General features: G+C 50.6%; 2 protein-coding genes across 2 annotated transcripts in view; both read right to left on the bottom strand.

Moving 5' to 3' along the window:
- The window catches only part of LOC103888610 (CEA cell adhesion molecule 6), a 913,736-nt gene that overhangs the window by 858,284 nt on the left and 37,427 nt on the right, over nucleotides 1-18,025 (bottom strand). The window contains exons 5-7 of the mRNA XM_054540533.2: nucleotides 5,685-5,963; nucleotides 5,046-5,300; nucleotides 1,862-1,866 (exon numbers count right to left, since the gene is read on the bottom strand). Coding sequence (XP_054396508.1) covers nucleotides 1,862-1,866; nucleotides 5,046-5,300; nucleotides 5,685-5,963 — 539 coding nt within the window. The remainder of the gene's footprint in view (nucleotides 1-1,861; nucleotides 1,867-5,045; nucleotides 5,301-5,684; nucleotides 5,964-18,025) is intronic.
- CEACAM3 (CEA cell adhesion molecule 3) lies at nucleotides 1,610-16,599 on the bottom strand. Its single transcript, XM_009232648.4, has 7 exons — nucleotides 16,289-16,599; nucleotides 15,079-15,438; nucleotides 4,149-4,266; nucleotides 3,071-3,123; nucleotides 2,734-2,765; nucleotides 2,191-2,256; nucleotides 1,610-1,915 (listed from the first exon to the last, which is right to left on the bottom strand). The coding sequence occupies exons 1-7, from the start codon at nucleotides 16,350-16,352 to the stop codon at nucleotides 1,850-1,852; spliced, it is 759 nt and encodes a 252-aa protein (XP_009230923.4). The 5' UTR covers nucleotides 16,353-16,599; the 3' UTR covers nucleotides 1,610-1,849.

The following is an 18,025-nucleotide window of genomic DNA, read 5'->3' as shown; positions in this document are numbered from 1 at the left end:
CATCCAGGTGCCCATGTGTAGTTTGTAGTGAACAATCATGATAAAATGGCCTTGAGAGGAGTGATGGATAGAACAAGCCCCTCTCAAAGATGCACACATCCTCATCCCAAGATCTGTGAATACGGCGCATGGTCAAAGACACTTAGCAGATAAATGAAGGATGATGAGATGGGGAGATTATTGTGGTTTATCCAGGTGGGTCCAAAATAACCATACAAGTGAGACAGGGAGGCGGGGAAGTCAGTGAGGATGGAGGCAGAGCACAGAGAGGTTTCAAGATGCTGTACTGCTCGCTTTGAAGATGGAGGAAGGGGCCAAAGTTAAGGATGGAGGCGGCCTCTAGTAATTGGAAAAGGTGAGGGAACAGACTTTTTCCCTGGAGCTTCCAGGAAGAACACAGCCAAGTGGACACGTTGTTGTTTTATGCCACTAAGTTAACAATGGAGCTGTCATCTCTGTTGCCCAGGCCAGCATGCGGTGGTGTGATCAGAGCTCACTGCAGCCTCAACCTCCTGGGCTCAAGCGATCCTCCCGCCTCAGCCTCTTGAGTAGCTGGGACCAAGACACACACCAACATGCCTGGCCTGTGGGAATTTGTCACAGCATCAACAGAAAACTGATACAAGAGACATCACCTTGTCTCCTCTGACGATGTGTGCAAGTGGGATAAAGAGTCATTTAGAGCTAAATCCTGATGTAAATTTGCAGGTTGTTTTTCTTACTTCCCATCTTATGGCCAACAACCCTGGGCAGTGGCAGAATACCCTCAGGAACCGTGGCTCTGTGCTTTAGTGCGGGGACCAGCCTGATTGTGGGAAGGTGACACCTGGTCTGAGTGAACCTACATGAGATCATTACACCCCCGGGGCCCTCAGGAGGGACAGAGAACCGCCGGCCCAGGTATGTGGTGGAGCTGCAGGTGAGGCCTGAGTGGAGGGCGCTGCAGGCCAGGGAGAAGAGGAGAGAAGTTGTCCCATTGCCATGGTAGACTGCGTGAGCTTTAGGTGAGAGAGCCCTGTGTCTCTGACCTGAAATCTCCTGTGTGGAGTACAGGATTGTTCAGTGAGATCCACTCCAGGGGGTAAAGTGGGAACTGATGGGAAATGATGGGCTAGAGTCCCAGGTAGTGTCTGGGAGGATCTTACTCCAGGACTAAATTCTGGGTCTGTCCTCACCTTGATTACTCTGACAGCCCCTCTGTGTGTCCCCTGATATGGGTAAAGGTGTCCTGAGCGCTGGCCTTTTGGACAGAGAAGAAACCCAGTGGCCAGGGCTAGGCGCTGTGGGTCCCTGGGGCAGTATGAGCACAGGCGAGTGCTCAGCGGGCTGGGCAGGGCTCCTGTGAATCCTGCCCTTTCCTGTGTAGGGTCCACCCCAGCCTGACTCCCAACCCCCTATTTCTGCCTCCCAGGGAAGAGAGACTGGGGTTGAAATAAGTTGGAGATGACATTTTCCCTGTGTGACCCAGGAGAGAATGGATATGGAGTTTCAGGCGAATATTGCTAAGTTCCTACTAGCAGAAAAACAGCTAATGAGAGGAAGGGTCCTCTGTATTCAGATCCTTTCCAAGCGACCCTAGGTGGGCCACAGGCCCATTCACTTTCCCTGCAAGCCCCCACTTTCTGTGGTGATGAGAGGCCTTTGTCCTGACCCACCCAGAGCCTAGGGCAGCCTGTCGAGGTCTCCAGATATTCAGCAGGGACCCCCATCCCTCCCTGTCCCCAGACCCCAGTGTCTTCTTAGGACTCATAGCTAGTTCTCTGGCTCAGGCTTCATATCCTTCCCCATCCACAGGGCTGGGGGCCTCGGGGACTCTCCATCAACCCACAGGAGCAGCTCCTGGAGGAAGCTAAGAAACCACCTCTGCTTTGTGGTCCATCCGACAGTAAATGTTTGTGTCGTGTTTTAGCAATTCCTGTAAAAAGAGAGAAGAGGCCTAGACCCCTGTAGTCTTCTCAGAACAGGGTGTGGCGTCTCCCAGGCTCTGGGCCCACCCAGGGCTGCTCTGGGGCTGAACCTGGCTGTGCTCAGGGGGTTCCTACTCCCAAGCCCCTCCCTCCTCTGCTCACCACCCCCTGTTCTTATTTTCACAGCAGTTTCCTGAATCTCAGAGCTCAGCCGATGCCAGTAGGGGAAGATCCTGGGTCCCCTGGGGCCTGTGGGACCAGAACATCCGTGGTCCACACTCACCTCATAGATGGAAGACACTGTCCTGGGGTTGGGTGGCTGGGCCTGGGCAGTGGAGAGAGGGTACATCTGTGGACAGGGAGGGAGGGTCATGGAGGCCCAGCCTGGAAGTTTCCTGTCTCTGATTGGCCAGGATTTACTTCTCTGTGTCTACTTCTGGTCATTTCCCCTCAGGAGTGACCAGCTCTGCCCCTGAGCTCAGCCTCCCAGTGTGGACACAGCACCCTGACCCTTTTCCTGGCTGGGCCCACCCTGCACCCTTGTTAATGTGGGCCCCTGACTGACGGTCCCAGTGTCCACTCTGCACCTGCTGCACTCCAGGGGTCTCCTCAGGTGATGGAGGGTCCCGGGGAGGAGTCAGCACAGGGCGTGGGTGGTCCTGACCCTGTAGAGAGGCCCAGCTCCTGGCCAGGGCAGGGCTAGCCTTGTCCTGTGTGTTCTGGGGGAAGGTGGGTCTATGCTGTGCTGGGGGGCTGATGGTCCCTCTGCCCAGAGCCTGCACAGCTGGGACCCCAGTAGAAAGGGGCTGGAAGGGGACAGGCTTACCGAGAAGGCAGAGCTGTGGGAGGGACCACGGCCTGGAAACAGAGACAGGAGTGAGCAGGAGGGTGGGAGGAGAGCCTTATCCCCTCTCCAGGAAGGTGTAGGGAGTCCTCAGCTCTAAGATACCTGAGTAGCTGAGATTGGGGAGGTGATCCATGACCCGGAGCCCACAGGTCAGGGCTGACCCGACCAGTTGGGGTCCCCTGTGTGATGTTTTATGAAATCCTCCTTGCAGCCCCCGGGAAAGGATCAGAGTTTCCCTGGCAGTGACTGGCAGGAGCGGACACTGTGGGGCTGGCCTAGGGGTTCCCAGCCACACCTGGGCTGAGAGGACACTCACCAGGGGCAAGGGCTTGGGGCTGCTGCTCCTTGAGGTCACGCTGGATGCTGGTTCTAGGAAAGGTCAGGGTCATTTGGGAGGGTGCCGGGTTAAAAGCCACAACTTTGGAGTTAGAACAGGGGACAAGAAGGGAACCCCATTTTCAAGGATGGGCATGGAGACCTCCTGTCTCCCTCAGGTTTGTGTTAGGGGGAGCCCAGCAGAGGGGAGTTGAGGAAAGGCTTTAGGAAGTCACATCTGTCCTGAGCAGAGGGGAAGGACCCTCAGGCAGATGCCGGGCCAGGAGAACATTGACCCAGGGACCCAGGAAAGGGAATGAGGACCCAAGGAAGGAAACAGACCATGACGGTTTGCCTGAGAGGAAGGGTCAAGTCCCCAGAGGGAAAGCAGGGCCACATGTGCAGGACACGGAGGGGACCGCAAGTGTCTTGGATTCTCCTGGAACTCAGTGTCCCTGCTGTGGCCAGACCCTGCACTCAGGGCTGAAATGGGACAGTGTCCTTGTCCTCTCTCTCAACCCCTTGGCAAGAGACACAAAGGACGCTCCAGGACATGCTGTTCTGAGGCCCAGGTTCTCCCATCTCACACCTCAGGGCCTATGGTTACCACATCAGCCATGGGGGGCGCTGACCCCACCCAGCCTGTCCAGGCTGGTCCACTCCCCATTGTATGATGGTGCCCAGGATCTGGAGCCTGCAAATCCCCCTCACTGTGTGGGTGGATTCAATGAACAGTGGGAGGTACCAAGTACAGAGCACGCCTTCCCTCCCTCCCTCCCTACTACCTTCCCTCCTTCTCTCCCTCCCTCCAGGCAGCTGTGGCTTTGCTGTGTGAGGGAACTAGGGCCACACTCAGGGGTGGGGCCTTAATTGGGCCAAATTCACAGAGGAGGAAGCTGTTGAGGCTGCAACCCAGGGTCAGGAGCTGACGAGGGAGGAGCCGTGGAATAAGAGGGAAGGATCCCTGGGGACTTGGGGGGCCGTGGAGAGCCTGGCCCTGAATACAGGACAAGGTCTCCTTTCTTCTGGCCTGGAGTCAGCCTAGGGGGTGGGAGGAGGATGGGAAAAAGCTGTGGTACCTTCCAGTTTTGGCAAAGAGCAGGAAACACACCAGGGCGGCCACCAGCGCCACTCCGACCAGGACCCCGGTCACGATGCTGGCGACGGCCCCCACAGGAATGCCTGGGGCATTTTCTTCTGCGGAAAGAAGAAGGCAAAGGGGATAGAGGCCCAAGTCTATCCCAGAGGAAACCACGGGGGCCTTGCAGGGAACATGTGCAGTCAGGGAGGGAGATGCCGCGGGGCCTGAGTGTGGTCTCTTGTGTTGTCTTCATCACGGATTCCCTTGCTTTCCATGGTGGCACCATTTTCTGCAGGCTTGACACACTGGGCGGCACCAACTCATACATTCTCCCAGAGGTGCCTGTACCTCACCCTGCTCCTGTGCCTTTTAGTCCCTCCTTCCTCTCGTATCACGCCTCTTCCCTCTGTTTCTCCTTTTCCATCCCATGACACTCACAAAGGGCAGGCCCTCGCCATCAACTCAATGCTGATAAGCAGGGATGATGTTCATTGACTGTTTTCAGGGGCCTTCCATGTGCCAGTTCCAGTGGGCACCAACCTACCTACAGCTCATCTCATCCTCACATCACCTTGAGGGAGAAGGGGCGTCACCCCCAGCTGCAGAGTTAGAATCTGAGACTTAAAGCACCTCAGTAAGTCAAGGAAGGTCACAGAACTTGTTAGTGATAAAACAAAATTTGTACAACATTCCAGGCTGGCCCCAAGGTCAGCTGTGAGAAATCAGAACAACAAGGAGAGGAGGGGTCCTGCAGAGATGGAGTGAGAGGGCTCAGGGTAGAGTTTGGGATTTGCTTGTGTCCAAGACATGGCTGGGAAATAAACTTCCAGGCTCTTTCAGAAAACTGACTGGCTTTACCCAGAGCTCAGGGCCTACGCTCCAGGGATCCACTTACCAGAGACTGTGATTGTCTTGACTGTGATTGTACTGAGGCCAGTGGCTGAGCTGTGGGCAAGGCAAGCATAGGATCCACTATTATACACTGTGATGTTGGGGATAAAGAGCTTTTGTGTGTGTTGCTGGAGCATTCCACTGACAAACCAGGAATACTGTGTGGGTGGGTTAGAGGCCACGTGGCAGGAGAGGTTGAGATTTGCCCCTGGATGGTAATAGGAGTCTGTGGGGGAAATGTTGGGGATGCTCGGTCCATCTGGAGCAAAGAGAATAAAGCCATAGATGGTATCATTAGAGGGAAGGGGAAGCTCCTGGTCTGTGGAAGAGCCACAGTGTCCCTCTGAGCCAAGTCACAACCTTAAAGTCCTAACGAAATCCACTCTGTCCACTGAGTCTGGGTTTGAGACATTCACCTGTTTCTCCCATCACAGGCTGTGGACCCTGAGCCTCCCAGGACAGGAGCAGCCTCTCCTCTCCTATTCTTGGTCAAGGCTGGGTCTGCCCAGGTTTGCTTGGGACAGGAAGTCATGGCCAGCCTGGGTGAGAGTCTGAGTCCTTGGACTTGAGAGGGACTGAGAGGCCTGGCCTCTGGCTGTGTGGATTTGGGCTGGAAGCCTGGGCCCAGAGGAACAGAAGATACAGAGGACATTCAGCGTGACTGGGTCACTGCAGCTGGCACCCACTGGGTTCTGTAATTCACATTCATAGGGTCCTGTGTCATTCCTTGTGACACTGAGTAGAGTGAGGGTCCTCTTGTCATTGGACAGCTGCAGCCTGGAACAGACCGGGAGGCTCTGACCATTTACCCACCACAGGTAGGTTGTGCTGTGAATCTCAGGTTTACAGGTGAAGGCTACAGCATCCTTGTCCTCCTTGGGGTTGGAGTTGTTGCTGGTGATGTAGGGCTTGGGCAGCTCCGCTGTTCAGATAACAGAGAGAAGACTGCCCTGTGTGGCACCTGTGATTCCTCCACAGGCATATTTTAATCAGAATGAACATCTCCCATTCTTTGGCCAACTCCACTCCTTAAAAGACCAAGACAGGGCCGGGTGCGGTGGCTTACTCCTGTAATCCCAGCACTTTGGGAGGCCGAGGCGGGCGGATCACGAGGTCACGGATCGAGACCATCCTGGCTAACATGGTGAAACCCCATCTCTACTAAAAAATACGAAAGTTAGCCGAGCATGGTGGCAGGCACCTGTAGTCCCAGCTACTTGGGAGGCTGAGGCAGGAGAATGGTGTGAACCCGGGAGGCAGAGCTTGCAGTGAGCCGAGATCGCACCACTGCACTCCAGCCTGGGCGACAGAGCGAGACTCTGTCTCTCAAAACAAACAAGCAAACAAACAAACATACAAACAAAAAAAGACCAAGACAGATGTGTGTGTCACAGACAGATGCATGACCATCTGAGGGCTCAGAGACTGTGAGGCTGCCTGCTTGTGAAAGAAGCAGAGACTTTCTCAATTGTGAATTAAGCAGCAGCATTGGGTGGTGGACAGACACAGGACCAGGAGTCACATCCCGTGGCACCTCTCCTGTTTCTTCCCTGATGGCTGACTGCCTGGCTGACCTTGGGGTCCTCACCTGGAACATGCAGGTGCTGAGGTCTCAGAATTACAAGGTGAGGTTGTTCTTTCCAGGTATGTCATGGTGACTGACATGAGACAGTGAGTCAATAAAAGGTATAGCAGAAGGCCGGGCGCAGTGGCTCACGCCTGTAATCCCAGCACTTGGGGAGGCTGAGGTGGGCAGATCACCTGAGGTCAGGAGTTCAAGACCAGTCTGGCCAACATGGTGAAACCCAGTCTCTACTAAAAATACAAAAATTAGCTTGGTGTGGTGGAGCATGCCTGTAATTCCAGCTACTCGGGAGGCTGAGGCAGGAGAATCACTTGAACCTGGGAGGCAGAGGTTGCAGTGAGCCGAGATTGCACGACTGCACTCCAGCCTGAGTGACAGAGCAAGACTCCGTAACAACAACAAACAACAACAACAATAAACAACAACAACAGGAAGAGTAGAATCCCAAGAATGATTTAGAAAGAGTGAGGGGACATGCAGGAGCTGGTGGCTTTGGAGCAGAACCATGTTCTCTGTCCTCAGTCCTTAATGTGTTTTCTTCTCCTGCAGAGGGCAGGTGAGGACTCTGTGGAACTTAATAAGAAATACATATGAACGTTTGCAAATGCAGAACCGACTGGTGGAAAGAGAAAGCATGAAACTGCTGGCAATCTGGCCCTCATGGACTCTGTGTGTTTGATGGATATGAGAGAGACATTTGGGAAGAATCTTTGCAAATATTTTCTCTCATTGGACATTATGTTAAGTGAAAGAAGTCAGTCGTACAAGGACAACTACTGTAAGGTTCCACGAATACGAGGTCCCTAGAGTAGTCAAACTCATGGAATCAGAGAGTAGAATGTGGACCGGGTGCGGTGGCTCACGTCTGTAATCCCAGCACTTTGGGAGGCTGAGGCGGGTGGATCACCTGAGGTCAGGAGTTCAAGACCAGCCTGGCCAACATGGTGAAACCCCCATCTCCACTAAAAAATACAAAAATTAGCCAGGTGTGGTGGCGCGCCTCTAATCCCAGCTACTTAAGGAGGCTAGGGAGAATTGCTTGAACCTGGGAGGCGGAGGTTGCAGTGAGCCGAGATCACACCATTGCGCTCCAGCCTGGGTGACAAGAGTAAAACTCGAAAAAGAATAAAAGAACAGAGTGGTGATTTCCAAGGGCTGGCAGGGAGTTGTTCACTGGGTCTGCAGTTTCAGTTATGCAAGATATGGAGGTTCTAGAGATCTGCTGTACAGCTTGGTGTCTATAATTAATAGAGTTTGAGTATCTCTTATGCATAAGAGCAAAAGTGTTTTGGATTTCTGATTATTTTTTATTTTGGAATATTTGTATTACAAGTATCGGTTCAGCATCCCAAATCTGAAAATCTAAAATTTCAAAATGCTCCAGTGAGCATTTCCTTTGAACATCATGCCAGTGGTCAAAAAATTTTGGATATTGGCGCATTTTGCATTTTGGATTTTTGGATTTGGGATTCCCCATCTGTAACAGTCCATTTTGCCCTTAAAAATTTGTCAGGAGTTTAGACAAAGGAGTTATATTCTTACTATAGTGAAAAAAAAAGAAATTTGGGGGAAATTAATTTTTTTCTATCAGTGGAAATTATTATTAATGGTCTAAAGGTCTAAAGTCAATTGCTGGCTGTAGCATTTCTCTTGATAACATAATAAGGTTTAGGTCTGCTAAACGCTGAAGACCAGCATAATCATGTTAAGCTCAAAGAAAGATGATGCTGACTTTGGTGTGAAATCAGTGACTCTCTGGGTAGAGAGAGAATTGTGAGTCTTGTTAGGAAGACAGAACTGGTCAGACGGAAAGTCTGAGATGTCTCAATAATACACAGAGAAGAAAAATACCAAATTAGGAGATGTGATGTGTGTTATGTCAGTAAATGTCGAAAGACCCCTCACCTCAATTTCCTGTGCAGAGTTAGGCAAAATGGGAAGGGGCCTAAACAGGCATATGAAACACCTTCCTCCTTTTCTTTAGGCCTCAGGAAACACAACTAGAATTTGATTAAATTAGCCCGAATTGGGCAGAGTCTAAGTGAGATGCTGGTGGCTTGCACATCGCCCCACCCGAAGACCCCATCTTATGATAATGGCATCATCATGAGGGACACAGGTGTGTGTGGAACAGGCAGTGAGCCCATCAGACAGCACAGGGCTCACCAGCTCCACCTGGTCCCAGGAACCACCAGTATTCCCATTACATGTATGTTACAGCCTTTGTAGTTGTCCCACAACTACAAAATATAAAACATGCCATTGTCAATACAAAATATTGAATGTGAAGTTGAATATGCTTTCCACTTTTTTCCCCACTCTTTTTTTTTTTTTTTTTTTGAGGCAGAGTTTTGCTCTTGTTGCCCAGGCTGGAGTGAAATCACAAGATCTTGGCTCACTACAACCTCTACCTCCCAGGTTCAATCAATTCTCCTGCCTCAGCCTCCTGAGTAGCTGGGATTATAGGCATCTGTCATCATGCCTGGCTAATCTTTTGTATTTTTAGTAGAGATAGGGTATCATCATGTTGGCCAGGCTGGTCTCGAAATCCTGACCTCAGGTGATCCACCCACCTCAGCCTCCCAAAGTGCAGGGATTACAAGCATGAACAACCACGCCCGGCCTTTTCCCACTCTTTTAAAACTTTGCTGTTTCACACCGGGCGTGGTGGCTCATGCCTGTAATCCCAGCACTTTGGGAGGCCAAGGCGGGCGGATCATGAGGTTGGGAGATTGAGACCATCCTGGATAACACGGTGAAACTCCGTCTATACTAAAAATATAAAAAATTAGCCGGGCATGGTGGCGGGCGCCTGTGGTCCCAGCTACTTGGGAGGCTGAGGCAGGAGAATGGCGTGAACCTGGGAGGTGGAGCTTGCAGTGAGCTGAGATTGCATCACTTCACTCCAGCCTGGGCGACAGAGCGAGACTCCGTCTCAAAACAAAACAAAACAAAACAAAACAAAACACAAAACTTTGCTGTTCAGTTTCGGAAGTTTCTACTGACACACCCTCAAGCTAGAGGTTCTTTCCTCAGCTGTGTCCAGGCTACCAGTAAGCCCATTGAGGGCATTCTTCATTTATCTTACAGGAAGGTTTCTTTTTTTGTCTCTAGCATTTCTTTTGGTTCTATCTTAGAGTATTGATTTCTCTGCTTACATCACCCATCTGTTCCTGCGTGGGGTCTACTTTTTCCATCATAACCTTTACTGTATTAACCAGAGTTGTTTTAAATTTCCGTTCTGCTAATTTCAACATCCCTGCCACACCTGAGTCTGGTTCTGATTGTTGTTCTGAGTTTCAAACTGCATTTTTTTTTTGCCTTAGTCTGTCTTGTGCAGTTTTGTTGAAAGCCAGACATGATATTCTGGGTAAAAGGAACTTGGGTGAGCAGGTGTTCAGTGATGCGGTGGTGAGTGTCGGGAGGGAAGGGTTCTGTGGTCCTGGATGAGGTCTGTGGCCTGGGCTGTGAACTTCATAAGTGGCTATCTGTATTTTTGTCCCCTTAGGTGGGACATGCTGGCTACAGGTGGCTGAAGTTGGACATTTACTCACTGCCAGGCCAGTTAGGCTCCCATAAAACCCCAGGAGGTCAGGCTCTGGTAAAACTTTCTCTTAAAGGCAGGTGTTGCTAAGAAGAATAGAATTCACGGAGATCTTTCCAAAATAGTTCCTTTCCCCCTCCCGCTTCAGGAAGGAGGAGGGGATCTTTGTTGCATATTCACTGTGAGAATCTGGTAGCTCTAGGAGTTAAGACTCACAAAAGAGTCCCTCCTTATCCCAGCCCCAAGGCTGATCCCTCCCCTGGAGTGTTTAGTTTAACTCTGGGGCTTGTCCAAGCTAAGCCTCCAGCAATTTGTCAGTTACAGTTCGGATTTCTGACCCCAGCGCTGGTTCTGCAGGGTTTCTGTGCCTCGGCTTCTGCCCAGGTGAGGTGTGCTGCTCCATCTTTGCCTGTCGGTCTCTCCAATATGCGGGGCAATGAACACCGAGGCCTGGCTTCTCTGAGGGATCTAAAAGAGTTGTTGATTTTTCAGTTTGTTCAGTTTTATACTTGTTGTTATAACTGAGTGACAGGTTTCAAGCTTCTTACATGCCAAATGGGACACCAGAAGTCTCTAGGGAATGACTGGAGGATGGGAGCCCCATAGCCGAATGAGGGTGGAGTCAGGAGGGAAATGGGTGAAATGAGCCCAGGAGCTTTGGGGACTGCAGACCTCTCCTCCTGCCTCTGACCGCCTGGTGAGTCATTGTAGAGACTGAAACCACTTTTGCAAAGATTAAGATGGCGAGAGTAAGCTAGCATGGCTGACTTCATCTGGCTTCTAGCATCAGGGTGGCTGTCCTTGCTCATTCCTGGGCACAAGCCAGGCTAACCATGGGAAAAATTTAGTTTATAGTTTAACTTTGAAGCAAGGATGATTACAGTCCCTCCCTAAAACTAACTCCCTCTTTGTCAGGGATTGCCTCTGTAAAACTAATGAAACATTATGAGATTAGCATTATGGGAGGGTCACAAGATTTGTGACTTCCCTAATTGCTCCCATAGATAGCATCACTATTGTAGAACCTGAGATTGGTCTTTTGAGATGTTTCTCAGACTTTTGCATTCTGGCAACTGACTGACTCCACCTGGACCGTGACCCATGATTCAGTGGTCTAGTGGCCCCCACTCAGAGGCAGTTTCAGCACACCAGGATCAGTTGCCACATCCCTATGATTTTATCCCCAACCAATCAGCATTCCCCATTCCCTAGTCTCCTGCCATCGAACTATCCTTGAACAACTCTAACCTCAAGCCTCCAGGGAGGCTGATTTAAGTAATAATAAACTCCTGTCTTACTGTTTGGCTCACTTAGCATTAATTAAACTCTGTCTTGACTGCAATATCATGGTCTCGGTGAATTGGTTTTGTCTGAGCAGTGGCAGGAAAAACCTGCTGGGCAATTACAAGAGTAGGTGGAGGACTTGCTTGACCCTGTCCTGTGGCCTGTTCCACATGTTGGCCTCATGGAGGGAAAGAGCCCTGGGTGGGGACACAGTGGAAGCTCGTTCTCCTGGTGACCTGGGGACACTGGCTCATGATGAAGCCTGGCAGGGGCTCTGATCCAGCTGATTACTGTGCCTTTTTTTAATTGTCCTGGAGGTGGGCCAGGCCACAGTGTGAGTGGGAAGGGAACAGAACAGCCAGTCTTGTTAGAGGGAGTTCCTGGGGAAGACCTAAGGGTGGAGGAAGCTGTGCAGGGCAGGGGCATCCTCACTGGTGTGAAAGGGGAGGAACATAAGGAACAAGGAGGAGCAGAGACAGCCAGAGATTACACGGCAGTGAGCTGTGGGGACTACAGTGACCTCAGAGACCCCAGGGACAAGGAGACCCCTGGTTATTCTAGAACCAGTGTAGGGACCAGCCCCACAGGGTCGGTGGGTCTCTCCCCATGTGCGGAGATGAGAGAGTGTAGAAATGAAGACACAAAACAAAGAGATAAAAGAAAAGACAGCTGGGCCCGGGGGATCACTACCACCAATGCACGGAGACCGGTAGTGGCCCCGAATGCCTGGCTGCATTGTTATTTATTGGATACAAAGCAAAAGGGGCAGGGTAAAGAGTGTGAGTCATCTCCAATGATAGGTAAGGTCACGTGGGTCACGTGTCCACTGGACAGGGGGCCTTTCCCTGCCTGGCAGCCGAGGCAGAGAGAGAGAGGAGGCAAAGAGAAAGACAGCTTACGCCATTATTTCTGCTTATCAGAGATGTTTAGTACTTTCACTAATTTACTACTGCTATCTACAAGGCAGAGCCAGGTGTACAGGATGGAACATGAAGGCAGACTAGGAGCATGACCACTGAAGCACAGCATCACAGGGAGACGGTTAGGCCTCCCGATAAATGCGGGCAAGCCTGACTAATGTCAGGCCCTCTGCAAGAGGTGGAAGAGCACAGTCTTCTCTAAACTCCCCTGGGGAAAGGGAGACTCCCTTTCCCGGTCTGCTAAGTAGTGGATGTTTTCCCTTGACACTTACTCTACTGCTAGACCTGGGTCCGCCTGGCAACGGGCGTCTTCCCAGACGCTGGTGTCACAGCTAGACCAAGGAGCCCTCTAGTGGCCCTGTCTGGGCACAACAGAAGGATCTCACTCCTGTCTTCTGGTCACTCCTCACTGTGTCTCCTCAGCTTCTATCTCTGTATGGCCTGGCTTTTCCTAGGTCATGATTATAGACCAAGGATTATTATAATATTGGAATAAAGAGTAATTGCTACCAACTAATGATTAATGATATTCATATATAATCATATCTAAGATCTATATCTGGCATAACTATTCTTATTTTATATTTTATTATACTGGAACAGCTCATGTCCTCGGTCTCTTGCCTCGGCGCCTGGGTGGCCTGCCGCCCACAAACCAGGACCAAGGAGACCTGAAAACCTTCCCACAGATGAGCTGTGCCAGAGTCCCATGAGATGCGGTTCTTGGGGTGGCTTTAGGGGCAGAGGTTAGAGGAATGCAACAAGGATCCCGGCCCCAGGAGGGACAGGAAACAGGTGTGGCCAGAACCTTATAGGATTCTGCATCCAAGATCCGGTCTCTGAAGAGTTTATAAATTACTCATCATTCATTCCTTCCCTCTTTCATCAGAGAACTACTGAGTGTGTGCCTCTCATTGGGCCCTGCGCTGGTGCAGGATGTGAGTGGGGAGTGAAAGCAAGGTTTTTCTTTTATCCTCTTGTGGGAGTGACACTGACACATCAGGAAACACAGGATTTCAGGTTGAGTGAGGGCAGTGGTGCGCATCTGACAGGGAGGCCTGGACATTCCTGGCACTGACTCTGTTGACACAAGGCATTTAATTCTAGGTTAGGCTAATGTGTTAGGCTATTTTTTGTTACTATAAGGAAATGTCTGAGGCTGGGTAATTTATAAAGAAAAGCGATTTAATTGATGCAGGGATCTGTGGGCTATACAGGCATGGCACCAGCGTCTGCTCGGCTTCTGGTGAGACCCAGCAAGCTTACAATCATGGTGGAAGGAGAAGGGGGAGCAGGTGGTGTCATGTGGCAAAAGCAGGAGCAAGAGAGAGTGTGGAGGTGCCACACACTTTTAAAGAACCAGATCTCCTGTGCACTGAGAGTGAGAACTGACTTGTCACCAAAGGAATGGTGCTGAGCCACTCATGAGAAACAGCCCCCCGTGATCCGATTGCCTCCCATGAGGCCTCACCTCCAACGTTGGGGATCACATTTCAACATGAGATTTGGAGAGGATAAACATCCAAACTATATCAGGAAAAATTGATTAATTTTCCATTTGCCCCTCACTCTCCAGACCAAAATCTCCCCCTCTGAGTTGTGGATGCCCAAGAAAAAAGAAAGAGAACTTAGGACTGGTCTCAGGTCTGCAGATGTCTAATGATAGTGCCAGCCGTCTCCTGGTGGAGAAGAGGCAGCTGTGGCTGCAGAGAGACCTCGTGTGACTCTAATCTGACACCTATGACTTGTGTGACCCTAGTCGGTGACTGTGTCTCCCTGTTCCTCAATTTTTTTTCAATAAGTAGGATAAGTGCTATTTGGCTGTGAGGTTATTTGTGAATTAATCTCAAAATATTTACAATTACTTGACCTCAGCTGTGTATAGAGGAGCTGCCCAAATGAACAGCATCTATGCTTATTTGCCTCCAAAAGAGAGGTCCCTGAGTCTGATCCCTTGTGGAAAAGGAGCTGCTGGGAGCATCTTCTCTCTTCTTTTCTTCCCCCTGGGGATACTGAACTTCCCATGGAGTCATCTAAGTTCCCCTGGGCAGTGGGCTCATGCCCTAGTAATCTTGTCCATCTGTTCACTCCATGCTGAGTCTCAGGTGAAGGATGAGGCCCTGTCCTTGCCCAGAAGAGGTTCTTGGGGCTGGACGCTGGCTGGTGACCAACTCCAGGAGCCACGACCCTCAGACAGCTGGTAAATTCTTGCTCCCAGTCAGCTCTGCCCAGGAGGCCTCACCCAGCCCTGGCACAGGATCCCTAGGGTCCCCAGGGTCACCTGGAGTCAGGAATCTGGGACAGGGATTTGCACAGGGGCTCAGTTCTGGGAAGAGTTGAGCTTCTCTCTGAGGATCCTAGGGGGACCCCTCAGGCCAGGCCCTGATCAAGTTCTCCAGGGTCTTTCTTAGGGTCAGGTCCATGGGGAGACCATGGGGTGCTTGTCTGACACTGACCTCGCCCTGCTGAGTCCCCCCATCAGACTGTCCTTCCTCTGCAGCGAGTGTCTGCAGGGTCTGGATGCAGGAAAGGAATTCTGATCTGTGGAAGTTTGTCTCCCCCGTGTGTGTCCTGCACTAAATGTCCAAACCCTAACACAGGATGTAATGCAGAGAGGGCCACAGGCACAGCCCACGCCTGACAATCCCGTATGTGGGAAGTAGAACTAACCCCCAACACCCAGAGGTCATGGGGAAATACTCACGGTATACATGGAACTGTCCAGTTGCTTCTTCATTCACAAGATCTGACCTTATGACTTGTAGGGTGTAGGATCCTGTGTCATTCTGGGTGATGTTCTGGATCAGCAGGGATGCATTGGGGCATATTGTCTCTCGACCACTGTATGCGGGCCCTGGGGTAGCTTTTTGAGTTTCTATTTTATATGCTAGAATTAGACGGTTGCTATCCACTCTTTCCCCTTTGTACCAGGTGTAGCCAATATGATTCTGGGGCAGATTGTGGGTGAGTAGAAGAACCTCCTTCCCCTCTGCGACATTGAACGGCGTGGATTCAATAGTGAGTTGGGCAGTGGTGGACGGGTTCCAGAAGTTTAGAAGTGAGGCTAGGAGAGAGGAGAGAGCATCAGCCAATATTGGGACCCATGTATTGGGATGGAAAGATGGGGCCCTGGGTCCTGAGAGAGTCTCTTCACCCTTCAGCCTTGGAGAGTGTGTGTGTGTCCCACTTGGTCAAGGTCAGTAGTGTGACCTTTCTTCCTTCAGCACCTCTGACCTTGGCATTTTCCTGTTTGGAATCCCCTTCCCCAGGGGTCTGCACGGCTCCCTCCCCACTGCCCTCAGATCCTGCTCACATTAGGGCATCCTTGGGAGACCCCTCCCCTGACACCTCCTCTAGAGACCCTGGATCTTCCGTTTCTGACCTTTTTCTGCTCTGTTCCCTCCAGGGCTCTTGTCAACACCTGACCTCACATTCTAGATCTCTTTGGGTGTCTATCGTCATCCCTGCGAGAGTGTGAGCTCTTTGAACACAGAGACTTGTCTGATATTTGTTGTATGCCAGTGCCTAAAATTTGATTGCAAATACTCGTGGATGAGTTAAGGAGTGGTGGTTATTTTGCAACTTGTGGTTGGTGGTCAAGGACAGGGTTTAGTGCCCTGGTTATATTTTTGTTTAAAGTATCACCCTGATGTAATTCTTATTCTTATGATTTTCTAATTATAGTGACCAGTAATGATTAACTTGGAAAACATGATCAACGGATTTTCCTCCCTCTTATCATTCCCAGTTCAATGTGATTGTCTTGTTGTGACCCGTGTCCCTCTCTGATGTTCTCTCCCCTGAGGCTTCAGCAGAAGCCCTCTGTCCCCTATCAGAGCCCCATCCTCCCCAGGAGACCCCAGCCATTCTCTGTGATTCCTCCTCCTGCCCACTCCCAGGAATCCTTCACTCACCTGTGAGCAGAAGCCCCTGCCAGGGAATGCATTCTCTGTGGGGAGAGGCTGAGGGGGGCCCCATGGTCTCTGCTGCCTGCTCTTTCCTCCTCTGTGGAAAAGATCCTGGGCTCCAGGAACGCTGTAGTCAGGGCTGCTGTGACTGTAGGCTCTGCTGTCCTTCCTCTTTCCATGCTGAGCCTCCTCCCAGGGCAGGAGCACTTTCCAGGGTCATGGGTGAAGCTCTGCCCAGGTCACTTCTCTCTCCCCTCCCCTCTCAGTTTTGCCTCATTTTCTCTTCTTCCTTTTTCCCTTCTGTCTGCATTTGAATTCCCCAGACCAGGCTCTGAGAGGCTTATTTGGATCCCTGTTTCATAACAAGATGACTCTCCCTCCCCAGCGTGGACCTCTGCTATGCCTTGGCCTTGGTCAGCACCATGCAGAGTCCCTGGGGTCCCTGAGCCTGGTGTTATTTTTCCCTGTGACAGAGAAACCCCTTTGTCTGTGCAGGGTCTTCTTACTGTTCTCACACGTCTGGGAAGGTTGGATTTACTCCCAGCAAGGAGGTCACAGAGATGTTTGGGGTCCTAGGAGTGGACACATCCAGGGCTAAAGCCTGGGTCTAAGATTCTGAGTTGTTCTTTCTGCAGCGCTATGTGACTCTAATTTCCTGGGAGTAACTGAGAATGAAGCTGCACGGTGCTGTAGCATTATGTCATCCAGACACCAGACATTTCTAGGCTGACTTTATGATTTTCTCTCTAGCTTGTACCACTTTTATTATTATATACCTCATCCTTTTTTCTAAATAAATTTAGTTTACAAAACATCCTGTCCTAGCAGGGATCGGTGGCTCAGATCTGTGATCCCAGTTACTCGAGTGGCTGAGGTGGGAGGATGGCTTGAGGCCAGGAGTTGGAGACAAAACATCCTTGTCTTATGCAATATTGTCTATGAAATTACAGATTTGATGTGTGCTTAAATTTTTTCTCAATGTGTATTAAAATAAACGCATAAGTATTAAAGTTTTTAAAAAGCTTACTTATGTTTCGCCTAAAATCAGTTTTTGGAAATGCTGACACAGTGGCATAAGCATGGACTTTATGTCCAGATGTACCTGGGGACAGCTAAGGGTTCTGTCGCCTAACTATGTTGACTTGGACAAGTCACTTGGCTTCTATGATCCTTGATTTCCTGATTTGTAAAAGGAGGATGGTAAAATCCTCCTTGCAGAGTTGTTGGGAATAAGCGAGCTGCTGTGGGAGCCCAGTGCCCAGGCGGGTGTTGAGTACATCGTGGTTGTCATGGTGGTTATTGCTGTGGAATTCTGTTTCAAAGAGAGTGTCTATGCTGGAATATTGGGCTTGTGGCTTTCTGCTGATGCAGATGTGTGAAAAAGCTACTTTTGGTTGTTAGGACTTGTGGTGCATTCGTCATTATTTTCGTTTCCCAGTTCCACTACCTATTTTCTCTGTGATGTTGGTCAAGTTGCCTAAGTTTTCTTGTGCCTCATTTACCTAATTTGTGAAATGTGGGTAACAATACACTAGTGTTCATGTGTTATTTCCCAGCTCTGACCACTATGCTTCTTCTGCATAGAAGCACCGGCACCTACTAGCAATGGGCATATCGGTGCCCATGGTCTGTAAACATCATTCTCCCATGAAAGGAACTAGGGTTCCCTGGAGAAATGGCTGATTCCAGGGCTGGGGCAGGAAAGCACAAGAGGAGACTGGAGCATCTTGCGGGGCCTGAGAG

This window comes from Pongo abelii, chromosome 20 (genome assembly GCF_028885655.2).
Source record: "Pongo abelii isolate AG06213 chromosome 20, NHGRI_mPonAbe1-v2.0_pri, whole genome shotgun sequence".
Taxonomy (NCBI): Eukaryota; Metazoa; Chordata; class Mammalia; order Primates; family Hominidae; genus Pongo; species Pongo abelii.
This window is presented reverse-complemented; position numbering and strand designations above follow the sequence as displayed.

Coding starts and splice junctions, on each gene's coding strand:
- CEACAM3 (XM_009232648.4), bottom strand. CDS start 16,352: ATGGGGCCCCCCTCAGCCTCTCCCCACAGAGAATGCATTCCCTGGCAG. Junction 4,267..15,078: donor TGGACAGTTCCATGTATACC/GTGAGTATTTCC, acceptor TTCTTTCCGCAG/AAGAAAATGCCCCAGGCATT. Junction 2,766..3,070: donor GCCCCAAGCCCTTGCCCCTG/GTGAGTGTCCTC, acceptor CTCTGTTTCCAG/GCCGTGGTCCCTCCCACAGC.